Raw genomic sequence first — 17531 nt, 5'->3', positions numbered from 1 at the left:
GTTTAGGTATCGCTGCTGTCCGCTGGTGGAGAAGAGAAGTCTGGGGAAATCCAGGCTTTGTTCATCTTGATGAGTGTAAGCCTGTCGGCACTGTCGATTGATAGGTGGGTACGCTTATCCGTGATGATTCCCCCAGCCACACTAAACACACTCTCTGACAAGACGCTAGCCGCAGGACAAGCAAGCACCTCCAGGGCATACAGCATGAGTTCAGGCCACGTGTCCAGCTTTGACACCCAGTAGTTGTAGGGGGCAGAGGCGTCACCGAGGACGTTCGTGCGATCGGCTACGTACTCCCTCACCATCCTTTTACAGTGCTCCCGCCAACTCAGCCTTGACTGGGGACCGGTGACACAGTCTTGCTGGGGAGCCATAAAGCTGGCAAAGGCCTTGGATAATGTTCCCCTGCCTGCGCTGTACATGCTGCCTGATCTCTGCGCCTCCCCTGCTACCTCGGAGATGCGCCTTCGGCCACTAGCGCTGTCGGATGGGAAGTTTACCATCAGTTTGTCCACCAGCGCCCTGTGGTATAGCATCATTCTCAAACCCCTTTCCTCTTCGGGAATGAGAATGGAAAGGCTCTCCTTATACCGTGGGTCGAGCATTGTGTACACCCAGTAATCCGTAGTGGCTAGAATGCGTGTAACGCGAGGGTCACGAGAAAGGCATCCTAACATGAAGTCAGCCATGTGTGCCAGGGTACCTGTACGCAACACATGGCTGTCCTCACTCGGAAGATCACTTTCAGGATCCTCCTCCTCCTCCTCCTCTGGCCATACACGCTGAAAGGATGACAGGCAAGCAGCATCTGTACCCTCAGCAGTGGGCCAAGCTGTCTCTTCCCCCTCCTCCTCATGCTCCTCCCCCTCCTCCTCCTCCTCCTTCTCCTCCTCTGGCCATACACGCTGAAAGGATGACAGGCAAGCAGCATCTGTACCCTCAGCAGTGGGCCAAGCTGTCTCTTCCCCCTCCTCCTCATGCTCCTCCCCCTCCTCCTCAACGCGCTGAAATATAGACATGAGGGTGCTCTGACTATCCAGCGACATACTGTCTTCCCCCGCCTCCGTTTCCGATTGCAAAGCGTCTGCCTTTATGCTTTGCAGGGAACTTCTCAAGAGGCATAGCAGAGGAATGGTGACGCTAATGATTGCAGCATCCCCGCTCAGCATCTGGGTAGACTCCTCAAAGTTTCCAAGGACCTGGCAGATGGCTGCCAACCAGGCCCACTCTTCTGTAAAGAATTGAGGAGGCTGACTCCCACTACGCCGCCCATGTTGGAGTTGGTATTCCGCAATAGCTGTACGCTGCTCATAGAGCCTGGCCAACATGTGGAGCGTAGAGTTCCACTGTGTGGGCACGTCGCACAGCAATCGGTGCACTGGCAGATGAAACCGATGTTGCAGGGTCCGCAGGGTGGCAGCGTCCGTCTTGGAGTTGCGGAAAAGTGCGCAGAGCTGGCGCACCTTTCCGAGCAGGTATGACAAGTGGGGGTAGCTTTTCAGAAAGCGCTGAACCACCAAATTAAAGACATGGGCCAGGCATGGCACGTGCGTGAGGCTGCCGAGCTGCAGAGCCGCCACCAGCTTACGGCCGTTGTCACACACGACCATGCCCGGTTGGAGGCTCAGCGGCGCAAGCCAGCGGTCGGTCTGCTCTGTCAGACCCTGCAGCAGTTCGTGGGCCGTCTGACTCTTCTCTCCTGAGTAGTTTCAGCACGGCCTGCTGACGCTTGCCCACCACTGTGCTGCCATGCCGCGCGACACCGACTGCTGGCGACGTGCTGCTGCTGACACATCTTGATTGCGAGACAGAGGTTGCGTAGGAGGAGGAGGGTGGTTTAGTGGAGGAAGCATACACCGCCGCAGATACCACCACCGAGCTGGGGCACGCAATTCGGGGGGTGGGTAGGACGTGAGTGGTCCCAGGCTCTGACTCTGTCCCAGCCTGCACTAAATTCACCCAATGTGCCGTCAGGGAGATATAGTGGCCCTGCCCGCCTGTGCTTGTCCACGTGTCTGTTGTTAAGTGGACCTTGGCAGTAACCCGCGTTGGTGAGGGCGCGTACAATGTTGCGGGAGACGTGGTCGTGCAGGGCTGGGACGGCACATCGGGAAAAGTAGTGGCGACTGGGAACCGAGTAGCGCGGGGCCGCCGCCGCCATCATGCTTTTGAAAGCCTCCGTTTCCACAAGCCTATACGGCAGCATCTCCAGGCTGATCAATTTGGCAATGTGCACGTTTAGCGCTTTAGCGTGCGGGTGCGTGGCGGCATACTTGCGCTCGCGCTCAAACAGTGGCGCTAGCGACGTCTGGACGCTGCGGTGAGAGACATTGCTGGATGGGGCTGAGGACAGCGGAGGTGAGGGTGTGGGTGCAGGCCAGGAGACGGTAGTGCCTGTGTCCTCAGAGGGGGGTTGGATCTCAGTGGCAGGTTGGGGCACAGGGGGAGAGGCTGTGGTGCAAACCGGAGGCAGTGAACGGCCTTCGTCCCACCTTGTTGGGTGCTTGGCCATCATATGCCTGCGCATGCTGGTGGTGGTGCCTCCCCAGCTGATCTTGGCGCGACAAAGGTTGCACACCACTGTTCGTCGGTCGTCAGGCGTCTCTGTGAAAAACTGCCACACCGTAGAGCACCTTGACCTCTGCAGGGTGGCATGGCGCGAGGGGGCGCTTTGGGAAACAGTTGGTGGATTATTCGGTCTGGCCCTGCCTCTACCCCTGGCCACCGCACTGGCTCGGCCTGTGCCCACACCCTGACTTGGGCCTCCGCGTCCTCGCCCGCGTCCACGTCCTCTAGGCTTACCCCTACCCCTCAGCATGCTGTATTACCAGTAGTGCAGAAACAGAATGCTGTAATTAAATGTGCCGCTTATTGGCCTGTGGTTGGAGGCTGACTTCGCTTACGGAACGCCAGGAAATAATTTTGCGCAAGCCTGTTGTAACATTTAGCTGGCTGCGTATGAATTTGGAGAACTACTACACCCAGCACAGACCCAGAACACTGAGGACACTCACAGGCAGCCCAAATAGATTTTTCCCACAAATTTTTTTGCAAAGGCCCACTGCCTATATTCAATCAATAATATGTCTTCTGTCCCTGCCTAAGCGCTTCTGGCCCTGGAGTATTACTGCAGGGCGCAATGCTCTGCACGGCCGATATACCAAAAAAAAAAAATGTGCAACACTGCAAAAAGCAGCCTCCACAGTACTGCACACGGTTAGATGTGGCCCTAAGAAGGACCGTTGGGGTTCTTGAAGCCTAAAATACTCCTAACGCTCTCCCTATAGCAGCTCCAACAAGATAGCACTGTCCCTGATCTCTGTCAGAATGCATCTGTGGCGAGCCGCGGGAGGGGCCGATTTTTATACTCGGGTGACACCTGATCTTGCCAGCCACTCACTGCAGGGGGGTGGTATAGGGCTTGAACGTCGCAGGGGGAAGTTGTAATGCCTTCCCTGTCTTTCAATTGGCCAGAAAAGCGCGCTAACGTCTCAGAGATGAAAGTGAAAGTAACCCGAAAATCGCGTGGTACTCGTTACAAGTAACGAGCATCTCGAACACGCTAATACTCGAATGAGTATCAAGCTCGGACGAGTACGTTCGCTCATCTCTACTCCACAGTCTTCTATGAAATGGAGTTTAACTCTGTGTCAAACCTATCCCTGAACCCCTTGGCACCACATGCCATTAATGTAGATGACTGGAAGCTTGTAGTTTGGACTGTGATTCCAGTAGTGTCGCAGGGGGTGGTACAGTGACACAGGATTCAGGATACGATGCAACAGACGGAATAACCAAAATGCACAATATTTATGAAAGAACACCAAAATAAAGATTAACAATAGAGATGAGCAAGTATACTCGCTAAGGGCAATTGCTCGATCGAGCATTGCCCTTAGCAAGTACCTGTCCGCTCGGGAGCAAAGATTCGGCTGCCGGGGGCGGGCGGGGAGCTGCGGGGGAGAGCGGGAAGGAAGGGAGGGGAGATCTCTCTCTTCCCCCCGCTCCCCCCTGCTGACTGCTGCAACTCACCTGTCACCGGCATTGGCAGCCGAACCTTTTCTCCAGAGCGGGGAGATACTCGCTAAGGACAATGCTCGATCGAGCAATTGTCCTTAGCGAGTATGCTCGCTCATCTCTAATTAACAATACCTAGGGTTAACACTTCAACACTATCAATGCAGTCAGTCAGAAATGCAATGTGCGAAACTCTAGTCACAATGTCTCTTTTATCCACAACTCATGCACTGCCCACTGTAGCGCCATCTCAGTTCATAATTAGTAGCGCGAGCAGCAGCAGTTGGCTGAACAGTATACTTTCCATAATGCAGTTCATGTTTGCTGTAACAGATCTAATTACTAAATTTGTCCCTATTGGTATACTGACCTACCATCTGGGTGGAGGATAGTCTCACTTACAGTTTGTGGTGTGGGAATCACTGTTACTACTGACCCAGCCTGGTCCGAGATCAGCTGTTGCCAGGAACTGGATGCTATCATGGCTCCTTTGGATCCTTATCACAGTCCAGATGCCCCACCAGGATCGGACATAGCACAGTCTCTCTCTCTTTCTGGTAGCAACAGTCTCTAAGCCCTCAGTCCTGTGCCCGCTGTCCTCTCTGAGTAGCTGCTCTCTGCAGAGTATTGTGCCCCATTTCATCAGTGCTCTGGCAGCACCTCCACGATCTCTGCAGCTCTTCTGTACGTCCCCAGCAGCTCCTATAACTCTGACTTAATTCCTGCACTCTCTCCTGTGGCACAGCAAAAATTATCCTTCATATAGCCTGGGCTCCAACTAGCAGAAAGTTCACAGTGAGCATGCATGGTTCTGTTGTGCCAAACTTTCATGCAAATTTCAGCATGCTCGGTGATTTTGGTGCATTTTCACCTTTAGGCCTTAGTCAGACGGGCGTTTTTTGCCGCGATTTGCGGATCGCATGACGGATGCGCATCCGCAAATCGCGTGACCGGTGCGCGCAAGTCGCCCGCAAATCGCCCGAAAATCTGCTCCTAGCCGCGTTTCATTAGAAACGGGCCGGAGCTGTCCAGCGCATTGCATTCAATGGAGACGGCAATACAGCCGTCTCCATTGAAAGCAATGCGCTGCGGGCGAGCCGGGGATGAATTGTCGGTAAGGGCTTAAATATATAAGCCCTTACCTGCAATCCATCCTAAAATGTGTTAGAATAAAAAAAAATTGCATTCTCACCTTCTGCCTGCAGCTCCGGGCAGCCGTCCTGCAGTGGGTGTGAAGGGGGTGTGAGTCAGACCTGCCCCCTGATTGGCTCAGCGCTGAGCCAATCAGAGGCATGCCTCACTCACACCCATTCATGAATTCATGAATGGATGTGAGTCAGACCTGCCCCTGATTGGCTCAGCGCTGAGAGGCAGCAGTCACTCACCCATTCATGAATTCATGAATGGGTGTGTGAGTGAAACCGGCCCCTGATTGGTCAGGCTGTGACCAATCAGAGCAGATCATTCAGCAGGCGGGGATTTTAAAGCCCCGCCGGCTGAATAGTGCCGAGAAGCAGTTCAGGAGAACCGACAGCGGCCGCGGCTGGACTCCGGCTGCAGCGGAAAGGTGAGTATACAATTTTTTTTTATTTTAACACATTTTAGCATGAATTGCAGGGAAGGGTTTATATATTTAACCCCTTCCCGACAATTAACCCCGCGCACGCCGGCAGCCCATTGCTTTCAATGGAGCGGCTGTATTGCCGCTCCATTGAATTCAATGGGCAAACATCGTTCTTCTCTGCCACAGCTGTTACAGCTGTGGCAGAGAAGAATGATTTGTCTTCTATATGTTCTCAATGGGGTCGGCGCTGCTGCCGCCGGCCCCATTGAGCGCATATACAGAAGCGAACAGGAATCGCAGATCGCAGATAGGTGCGATCTGCGATTTTTTGTTCTATAATTTTTCGGACAAGCACATAAAAAGCGCTCATGTGTCCGATACCATTGCGAAGCAATGGTTTTAAAAAATCGCCGGACGCATGCGCATGCGCAAATCGCGGCAAAAAACGCCCGTCTGACTAAGCCCTTAATCTCCATAGCAACTTAACCTTTAGGATACATCCCTCAGGCCTCATTCAGGCGGGCGTGTTTGTGCGCGAAAAAAAATGCACTCTCCGCTCATGCGGAAAACGCGTGAACGGGCAATGTTTGTGCATTAAACTTTGCCTGTTCATTGGAGCAGCTGCTCCACAAAGGATCCCTCATCACTGAAGACTGACAGCACTGTCACAGTGTTTATGAGGGGACTGCAGTAGGGACGAAAGAATACCCTGCCACAGCTGTCACAGCCATGGGATGAAGGCAATTCCCGCAGCGATGATTTTCCAGAGGGGTGGGTGTGTCTTGAAATATAAGCCCTTCGCCCCCCAAAATTATCCCTAGCTGCAGAAAAAAAAAAAGTTAACTCACCTAGAAGCGCTGTCCAGGTCAGCCAATCAGTCACAGCGCTCAGCCAATCAGAGGCAGCGCTTTCTGGAGGCGGGGATTTTTCACCAGAATACAGAAGAAAACTGTTGGGGAAAGGGGGAGAAGAGCCAGACAGCGCTTCTAGGTGCGTTAACTTTTTTTTTTTCTACAGCTAGGGATGACATTTAGGGTAGGGCTTGTATTTCAAGTCCTCTCCTACCCCCACCCCAAAATCATTGCTGCCGGGGTGGTCTTCATCCCATTGCTTTGAATAGGGCAGCAGCAGTGCCGGCCCCATTCAAAGCAACGGGATAGCATCGCGGTCCTCTGCCACAGCTGTGGCAGAGGGTTCTTTCGTCCCCGCTTCAGCACCCTCACCACTCAACATTGTGACAGTGCTGTCACAGTGTTCAGTGATGAGGGGACTCCCTGCGGGTATATTTTATGCGCAGCATTGAACTTCCCGGCGCACGGATGTCCGACAGGTGTATTTTGCGCCGGTAAAAGATGGACATGTGAGCACACCGTCTATCAGACGTGCTTTTTTTTGCGCTCATAGGTGCGTGCAAAAAGCTCTCGCCTGACTTTGCCCAAAAGGTGCTTCTGGCCATGGAACCTTTTAAATACCCTGCTGTAAGAGGCGTGGAAGCTATTCCCAGTCCCGGAGTTTCTATTAACTCCTGCTCCCATAGGAGTCAATGGAAACTCTTGCAAAACGCGCACCTATGTCCTTTTTTTAGGTGCACTCTGAAAGCTTCTATAGGAACCCATTGGTTCTTTTAGAAGCGTGCAATATGCGCACGCAAAACACACGCTCATCTGAATGAGGCCCTACAGTGCAGAACAGCTGTACCCATGTGATCACATTCTCCCCCCCGCCATGTCAAGGTAAAATAAACCTTCTAACCCTTGTGAGATTAGTAACGATCGCGGTATTACAAAGAACCATAAGCCCAGGCAATATCTTTGAGAGTTTTAAGGCCTTAACAACGGCCCCCTGAGCTGTACTGTATGATTACTTGTTAAAGGGGTTTTCCGAGATTATATTGTGTGCTGCCCGATGCAAGTTAGGCCAGAGAATCTCGGGTGCAGCATTTAAAACGTCCATGTGCATATAGACTAAGGCCTCGTTCACACAAGCGTGCACTTGCACATGCAAATGTGCGCACAAATTCGCTCATTCACGGACATGCCAAAACACGCGTGAACGAAGCTCCATGCCCATTACTTTCAATGGGGCCGCCACTGCTGCCGGTGGCCCCATTGAAAGCAATGGGCTGCCGGCAACCCCTGCAGTGCTTTTCGGGAGAGGGCTTTAAATATAAGCCCTTCCCTGCAAATCATCTCTAGCTTGTGTCAAAAATTTTAAAAAATTATACTCCCCTCTCTGCCGCTGTCGGAGCTCGGAGCGCCTAGCTGCTTGGAACCCCTGCACTGCTCTGAAGTGCTTTCAGCAGGTGGGGATTTAAAATTACAGGTAGAGCTCAGCCATTCAGATTTCACAGTTTTCAATGATGAGGGAACTCCCCATGGGGAGCACGGAACTATGTGCACGCATGTCTTATGTTTTTCAGGTGCGCTGTCACAATGTTCACAATGTTCAGTGCCAAGGAGAATCCCTGCGGGGATGAAGGAATCCCCTGCCACAGCTGTGGCAGAGGATCATGATCTTCTTCCATTGCTTTCATTGGGGCCAGCGCTGCAGCCGCGCCATAGAAAGCAATGGGATGCAGGCAACCCCCACAGTGATTTTCGGGAAAGGGCTTGAAATATAAGCCCTTCCCTGAAAATCATCCCTAGCTGGTGTAAAAAATATATATACATTACCTTGCGCCACTGTCGGGGCTTCGGCACGTCTTCTCTCTTCCATGTCTGGACTACTCTGAAGCACTGTCTGATGGCCAGAAATTTAAAAATCTCCACCTCCAGAAAGTGCTGGTCTGATTGACTGAGCGCTCAGCCAATCACATGCAGCGCTCAGCCATTAATTGAATGACAGCTGAGCACTGCCTGTGATTGGTCTCAGCACTCAGCCAATTAGAGGCAGCACTCAGCCAATCATTGAATTAAGTCCCCGGCCATCAGAAAGTGCTTCAGAGCAGTCCTGGCAGGGAAGAGAGAAGATGCGCCTGTGCCTCGACAGCGGCAGAAGGTGATGTAAATTTTTATTTTACTTCTTACACCAGTTAGTAATGATTTTCCGGGAAGGGCTATATTTCAAGCCCTTCCCCGAAAATAACTGCAGTATCGTCGGCCCGATTGAAAGCAATGGGCATGGAGCCTCGGTCACGCGCATTTTTTTTTGCACACATAGGTGCACAAAAAACAACGCTCGTCTGAATGAGCCCTAAAAGTGTAAAATAGAAATAGAGAACAAGGACATAATTACTTTTACGATCGACTCCCCTGTCCAACGCGAGCAGACTGAAAGAGACTGCAGCAGTCATGTGTTGTTCATCGATCATGTAACTGCTCAGCCAATCACTGGCCTTACTTGTTATCTATGCATAAACAGCACATGACCATTGAGGTTACTGATTGGCTGAGCAGTCATGTGAGCGATTATTTTAACTAAAAAGAAGTGTATTAAATAAGTTATAAAATAAACACATTTTGTGCATTACATATCTCCTTATTTACCCATATCATTACTTAGCCAGAGAACAAATTTAAAATATAATTTAAGGTTTAACCCCTTAAAGACCAGACTGTTTTGTACCTTAAGGATCTGACATGTTTTAGGGATTTTACCCATGTGGTGGTTTAACTGCCCTATTTTTTTTCCTTCAGCTACCAAAATTATTTTTGCTACACTTTTTTTCTGTGACATATAGGGCTATTTTTAAAATATCTTTTTCACTGACTTTCTTCCCGTTTTTTTTTTTGTTTTATTGGAGGTAAAAAGCTAAAACATTGATTTTTTTGACCACTTAAAGTTATTATTTTTTTTAAATTAGTATACTTATGCTAAAATAAAGTATGGGAATGAGTTCCTTATTTCATGTTGGAGTTTTTGATACATAATATGTATAATTTTGGATTACAGGGCGCATACGGCAACAGTTTTGGTTGGCGTTGGCTTTGGGTTATTTTCTTTTTTATGTATATATTTTTATTTTATTCTGTAATTTTGTTTTATTTATTTATGTAATTATTTTTTTTACTATCCATGTCCCCCATGACGTCATATAAGACCTCCGGGGGTCCGCTGTAGCTTCGGCATCCATAGGAGTCGCAGTTACAGGGAAAACATCCCCCTATAGTGACAGTCACTGGCAGAACTGATCAGGGGCTGCTGGGACCCTGTAGCTCTGTTGTGCCAGGGCATAACGGCCATTATCGACTCATGTAGTGGATGAAACACTTCCACTTTCACTCTTTAGTAAATAGCACTCATTGAGAGCTATGTCCTAATGAAAGGAGAAGGCAAAAGGGTTACAAACCTCTTTTCTTTTCTTCTACGGGTTTTCAGCAGTGTCTAACAGCTGACAACCTGTCCTGCTTCTGATTGATTGCAGAAGTAGGGGCTTTATTCCAACGCTGTATTTTTACTATTAGCTGGAATTAAAGCCTAGCACCAAGTGCCGTAAATTTACTGTGCTTGGTCCTTAATGGGTTAAAGAAAAAAAATTCTCCCAAAAATTATGCATAAACAAATAATCTTAATTAAAATGCTATTGACCAAAAAACACAGTAGAAGAAAACACAGAATTCAAAAACAAAAATTCTTGCAGCAACATTAGCAAAAAAATATCATGGCACTGGCAATGCAATGAGGTTAAAAAGGGAAAATATGCTGCCTGCTCAATGCCAAAATGAGCAGCAAATTTTTAATTGTTCTTGATTAAAATTAAAAAAATTTAAAATACTATTTATTGTATACAGCTCCTATGTAAACCTGTGGGTCTTCATAATTACTGAAGACTAGGGTTTAGGCCTCGTTCACATGAGCGCTGTTTTAGCGCAGTATATGTGCGTGAAAAAATTGCGCCTATACTGTGCTAAAAATCGTGTAAACAGCCAGCTGCTCACTAGAGCAGCATGTTGCTTAAAAAAGTGCAGCTGCTCTGGGAGGAGAGAGAGAAGAAGCCCCGCAGGGCTTTGGGATTTCCCCATAGCAGGGAGAGAGAGAGAGGGGCTATGGGGGATTAACCCATTGGTGCGAGTATTTAGCGTATCTAAAATTCCTTCATGCAAATGCTTCTATAAGAAACCATTGGTTCTTATAGAAGCGCCCTTTTCACATGCCTCTAATGCGAGAATACAGCGCTCGTGTGAACAAGGTCTTAGACTTTCTTTTTTGGACACGTGATGCGCGCATACTCGCTGGAAACAGTACCGATGTTTGGCAAAGACAGTGGAAAGAGAAGATCAGGGCGACAAAGAACAAGATGGCTAGATACAATCAAGGCCACCACGAACATGGCAATTGCCAAACTGAAAGAAGCGGTAAAAGACACGAATGTGTGGAGAACATTGATCCATAAAGTGACCAAAGGTCGGATGCGACTGAACGGATAATCACCATCAGTGTTTAGGGATTGTTAAAATAATTACTACCGATTCAATTTTAAAAAATAATTGTAAATCGAGACTCCTGATTTCGGCTTCCATTAAAAGCAGTAGGAGTAAAAATCTCTAATTTGGCCTCTTTAAACAACAGTGAAGGTGGTGGCACAGTGAGATCCCAGGTTTAAATCCTCATCAAGAACAGATTTAAACCTAGAACTCTAGAAGTCAACTTACCTGTCTCTTCTGCTCCAAGCAGAGAGCTAATATTTTGGCTATTTTTGCTAAAAATGGTATCGGGATGATCCAATGGTAAGATAGAACTTGGAGCACCCCGGTTTTCACCCTTCACCCCTCCTTCACTGCAGGGTTCTCAAGTCATTACTCATAAAAATACTACTAATGCGGCACTGGGCCAAGGCACAGTACCTTAATACTGAGACTATGAGAAGATATAGGTGTAGGAGATGAATATGTGGAATCTCTATGGGTAGAAATACAGGGAGGGAAAAATAACAAAAATACTGATAGGCCACCAAAAATAACAGAAGAAACTGAAAACTTATTACTAAGACAAAGTGAAGAGGTTTCAAACCGAAATGAAGTCATTATTATCGGGGACTTTAATTATCCGGATATAATTTTGGAAGACAAAACCTTGCAAATCTCACAAGGCCCTATAGATACCTACATTTCAGACACCAGCAGCTACACCTGCAGCCTGGTTCACCCTATAGTTTCCCTACTGGCTGTGCTAGCATGGCAACCTAAATACTCACTATAGCCATCCAGCATGTCATGCCCCAGCAATTACTAAAGAAGAGTTTTTTCCTCGAAACGTGTTTGTTCTGCTGGTTATACATCTCATATAATAAAATTTTCATATCGTACCATCTTCACCATTTTTTGGAGTTGTTGCTCCTTGAGCAATCTTCCTTTCACTTTCACTGTGTACTTCTTGACTTGTCTTCTACAGGTACGTGTCTGGCCGGTAGCCCCTCCTACATACCCTTTTACCACTATTCACCAACAAACTTTATATATTCACCCATGGAGTATCTCCATCATTCTCCTTTCACCCAACAGTATGATGGTCCTTGTTGCCTTTAGCACCCAACTACTGCACAGCTTTCATTTTACCTCAGCAGATTGAGCAATGAAAGCTGCACTGTGATTGCTTGCAATGGGCAACAAGGACAGTCTTAGGGCTTAGTCACATGGGCGCATCGGCCCCCGTGTTACTGCAGGTGGAAGACGGCCGCACTTCAGGACGGATGTCTCTCTGCAGCGCCGGAAGAAAGAACATGTGACCGGCTTCATTGCCGATCATGTGCTCTTTCTTCAGCGTTGCGGGGAGTCATCCGTCTTGAAGTATGGCCGACTTCTTCCTGCACTAAGGGCTCAGTCACACGGGCGGTTCGGTGCCCATGTATGGGTGCCGATGCGCCTGTGTGACTAAGCCCTTACTGTTGGACAGTTTAGCTGCATGAAAATTTTTGAGTTTCAGTTTCCATTGTTATCAACTTTAAATATCTGATTGTCATTAAATGCCAATTATGAGGGTTTCATATCAGAAAGATCATTTGTAATAACCTTGTACTATGCAGAATAAAATGCAGCAATGTTATGCCCACCTGACATCAGCCATGGACAATCACTGTCCACAAAAGTGAACCAAACAGAACTCGGGGGCTGAAACTGAACTTGTGAAGTTCTGTCTACAGTAGAATCCAATTTTTGACCATGTGTTTAGGTATAGTGTTTATTATGAGTACCTTATGAAACTCACACACCTACATAGGAGTTACATTTGCTGCCTCATACAGGTAATATATGATTACCAAAATATTTCCTTGAAATCTAGTTTTCCTTGTCAATAGTTTAAACGGTTAAAAATCAGTACCTACATGAAGGTTTCCACTAGAGATGAGCGAACGTACTCGTTTAGGGCGATTTGGCAATCGAGCACCGCTTTTTTCGAGTAACTGACTACTCGGGTGAAAAGATTCGGGGGGCACCGGGGGGCGGCGTGGTGGAGCAGGGGGTAGCAGTGGGGAATAGGGGGGAGCTCTCTCTCTCCCCCCCCCCCCCAGTCCCCTCTGCAACCCCCCGCTCACCCCCGGCGCCCCCTAAATCTTTTCGCCCGAGTAGTCAGTTACTCGAAAAAAGCGATGCTTGATTGCGAAATCGCCCTAAACGAGTACGTTCACTCATCTCTAGTTTCCACATAGACTTACATACACCGATGTGACTCTTCACTATAGTGACTTCTGTGTCGAAAATTGGCACATACACAGCAACCACTGCCACACTTACATCCCCAGACTCAGCGAGTCACCTACCTACAGCCCATAAGCTTTGCTTATAGGGCTAAAAGTCGGTGACAGATTCCCTCTACGCTCATTTAGCCAATCATTTTGGGCCACCCAAACCCTGGCATTTACCCAAGTTTGCCTGTTGATGACGGCCATGACTCTTAGCAGAGGTTTAAATGCATTGCTGAACTTCAGAGTACCTTCCTTGTTACAATCTGAGCAAGTCACTGTTATATCCCGACTTGTACCAACTGTACAGACCCAACTCCAGGGCATGTGGTGTGAATCTAGCCTAAGATGTTTTTGACAAAGTAACGGTTGACTAAAAAAGAATTACAAAATGTCAGGACAATATAACATATATTAAAAGCTCTTTATACTTTCCTCTGATATTTTATTTGATTTCTTTAATTAATGTTGCATTTTTTTTCTCCTTCCAGTGTAGCAGAAGAGGCTCCTTTGTTTAAAACGCCCAGATTAAAAGGTCCCAAGGAAGATCTTCTTACGGGAAGGAATGAAAAAATTGCAAATTTGAGATGTGCAGTTATGTGCAATCCGGAAACGGTCACCAGCAGCAGTAGCAGTGACAGCGCTGAAGAGAAGAACGCAGACATTTTATTTGACGGAGTGGTTCTGAAAGACAGCAAATGCTGCTTTGTTGAGAAGCAGAACCAGATAGAGGTTCCCCCCTTGAATAGCAGCAATGCCAACAATAGGGCAGGCGTCTCATTCTGCTTCTCTAAGAAGGCACTTTTAAAGCTGGATTCTTCGGCATCGGTTTTCAATGAGAGCCTGGATGAGGTAAATGAATACAACCAATTCCTTCACCACAAAGCAAAGCAAATGTCTGTAAGCTTTCGACACTATGCACACCTAAATGAAAGCACAGCAGAAACCAGCGTGTTGTCTCAACCAGATGAAACAGACATGTCCCTGGCAGACAACACGCCTGCAAATGTAGAGAAGTTTAAAGATGACAAAGGCAGTCAGGAATACTCAAAGGAACAGAGCGAAATTGCCCAATCAAACATAACAGAGAAAATGCATTCTCCAGACACTAGTTGCACAGATCAACCAAGTCAAAAAGAAGTAAATGTTCCTTCAGAGACGGAGCCAACTTCTGAGACTACAACAGAAGCCTGTTGCCAAATGCAGAGCAACATACAAGAGACTTGTTCCAGCAAACACACAGTTGCAGATGCAATATTAATTGAGCATTTTTCCAATTTGCTTTCGCAAAAACAAGCCAAGGTTGAGCCTAGCTGCAAGTCAAAAGAAGAAAATTGTGAGGCATCTAATGATCTTCATGAAAACCCATGCGAATGCCCAGCCCCAGAGCACTCATTAAGTGAATCTGTAAATACCAATACTCAAGCCAAAGCACTATCTTTTCTTAGTGTCTTGAGCAAAGATGGCAATACCATTCTCCAGTGGCCCACAGAACTCGTTTTGTTTACAAAAACTCAGCCTAAGATATCTTATGCCTGCAATCCGTTATATTTTGACTTTAAATGTTCCCCAAAAAATAAGACAAGAAGGCCAGATGATAAAGGAACAGCAGGATGCAAGGATGGTGATCAGCCTAATAGAGGCTGGGAGGACAAAGTCTCAAACATAAATGTAGAGACACTGGTGGAAGGTGGAATGGATAGTCCACCTTTAGAGCCAAAGAGAGGTGGGAACCTAGAAGATCTGACAGACAACCACATGGAAAGTGCCAATAATTACCAAACAGCGATGGGATTCATACACAAAGACAAGAAAATCCACTGTAATGAAAATGACCCCCATGTTTCCACCTATTTTAGTCATTCACGGAAATGTTTTATTAGGGAACCTTACGAATCAAGAAAACGCAAAAGATCTTACCATGGGCAATCGGATTATTGCATGGTTAAAGAAAATAGACACTGTAGGGAAAAATGGAAACGAAGGAGATATCTACACCAGGACAGTCCTCGAAATGACAGATCATATAGTTCCAAAAAATCTCTGGAGAGTCGTCAGGAAAATATTTCTTCATTTGAAAACAGTGATAGTTGGAAAGACTCTGATAGCGATACGAATTCGGATATATCCCATAAAACATCCTCCTCACATTTGTCCTATTCTAGTTCTTCCATGAGTAGTGGTTCATCATGCAGATATAAGGACCTTCGCTGCCAGGCATCAATTCAAGAAACCTCCTTGAATGGAGACAATGGGAGATCAGCAAAGCACAAACATGATGTGTCTTCTGAAAGTGACTATATTAATGATGAGAAAAAGTTGAACTGCAAACACAAACATAATAAGCACAACAGATTTACCGAGATATCAAGGAATGAATATTTAGAGCACTGGCTTTGCTCCAAGCATGCATGGAATAAACACCGGTCTTGGAAAAAACAAAGTGACCTAGAAGCAGATCCAATTGGAGAAAAGTTAAATTCAATACACGAGGACCATACTGAAAGTTTGGAAAGTGTTGAGTCCAGAGTTGATAACTCTAGTGCTTCCCCTGAAGAAATAATTGACCTTCCAAGTCCCTCTAGAAGTTCAATTGATGCAGAACATTCTGACAATAGTGCTACAAAAGATATACTTCAGCATCATCCCCAAGAAGTAGCATCTGTTTTGGTAAACTGTAGGAACAGTACTTTCAAAAATATATTCGAACCTAAGATTAACAATGAGCAAGATCAGTTGGTTTTAGGTTTTCATTCAGAGGGTAAAATGGCTTCAATGCAAACAGTCGGAGACGATAACAGAACAAAAGAATATGATATAGACTTTAATAAACCCTTGGAAGGTTCTCCTCTAAACTGCAACATGGTAGGCTATGAAAAGCTAGAGGCTCCATTGCATGGTGAAGCAAAATCTAGTAGCAACAATGTAGATCTTTGTAGTAAGGACCACATGATAGAAGATAGTAACAGTCTGCAAAACAGGTCGGAAGGCTGTGAGGACACAGCTATGACCAATTGTGGTAACAGTAGTTTGGATAATGTGGTTCACATAGATACAAAAGTCATAACGGAAGCTGAGAAAGAAAAGGGACAATTAATTAGTGAAGAACAACCAATTATGCAAAGCCCTGACCCAGTTCACCTTAACTTCTCATATCCATTGCCCTCTCTCAAACATACTGGTGGAATCGATTCACCAGAGACCAAAGAAGAACTATTGAGATTGGGGCTGCCTGATGTAAATACAAAATTGAGTCTTGTAGATGGAAATCTAAAATGTTTTTATGACAGTTCTATGCAGGATTTTAGGAAAATGGACACTAGGTTACATCATAAGTCATCTGGTCCTTCTTTAGCACAACAACCTGTAACATTTTCACCAGATGAAGTCGATAAGTATAAAATATTGCAAATGCAGGCACAACAGCATATGCAGAAGCAGTTGTTGACGAAGCATTTCAAAACTTTACCAACAAATGGCTCAGCTGTTTTCTCAACTTCACAAACCATTCAGCCTGTGTCCATCCAACATCATCCCTCCATCACCACCATTCACCATGCACTGATGCAGCGATATGCTGTCACGGCTTCCATGCACTCCCATGTCAATCATTTTCCACTGCCGCATCTTAATCATTTCCCACAGTCTCAGTTTTCCCCGATTTCCCTTTCTTCATCGTTAACACCAGCCCTATTTCCAACCCCACCGCCAATCATAGGACATGCACTGGCACACCCACTACACTTAGTCTCCACAGCTGCCATTCACCCCCCACACTTGACCATTCAGGCCATTCCTCATGCAACACTCATACCCACCATCTTTGCGCCACACCCCAACACAGGTATGCACCCCACAATACAGCTGCACCCATTAATTCATCCATTGTTCCAAGGGCAGGAGTTTCACCACCATTCCGGGTCTGGACACCTTCATTAATATTTTTTTTTCCGGGTACCTTCATTAATATTTGCTAGGATGAGATGTGCTGACATAATAGAGGACAGGAACATTAGATTATGTTTGTTTGTTTTTTTTACTTTATTTTCACTATTTTTTCTTGCATTAATTTTAGTTGACTTCATAGAAGATAAGTTTCATAAATTTAAGAATCTATGTTTATTGTAATTCCTGATTGTTCATTTGATACAGTATGGTAAATGATGTGACTTTATTATGCAGAAAATGCTATTATTTTTAATAAAATAAAGAATAATCTCTTTACAGAATCTACAAAAATAAATTCCGGCAATTCCTTGCTTCTTATGTTTAAAAAGTTATTTATTTTTTTCTCTAAGGGCTCAGTCAGACAAGCCCTTTTTTTGTGCACCT

The 17531-nt window shown here is 46.5% G+C and overlaps 1 protein-coding gene across 1 annotated transcript in view; it reads left to right on the top strand.

Annotated features, from left to right (window-relative positions):
* ZNF804B (zinc finger protein 804B) overlaps positions 1-17257 on the top strand; it is a 424361-nt gene extending 407104 nt beyond the window's left edge. Inside the window, exon 4 of the mRNA XM_066585018.1 lies at positions 13691-17257. Coding sequence (XP_066441115.1) covers positions 13691-17138 — 3448 coding nt within the window. The 3' untranslated portion in view covers positions 17139-17257. The remainder of the gene's footprint in view (positions 1-13690) is intronic.
* The last annotated feature ends 274 nt before the right edge of the window (positions 17258-17531 follow it).

Source organism: Eleutherodactylus coqui, chromosome 12, assembly GCF_035609145.1.
Source record: "Eleutherodactylus coqui strain aEleCoq1 chromosome 12, aEleCoq1.hap1, whole genome shotgun sequence".
Taxonomy (NCBI): domain Eukaryota; kingdom Metazoa; phylum Chordata; class Amphibia; order Anura; family Eleutherodactylidae; genus Eleutherodactylus; species Eleutherodactylus coqui.
This window is presented reverse-complemented; position numbering and strand designations above follow the sequence as displayed.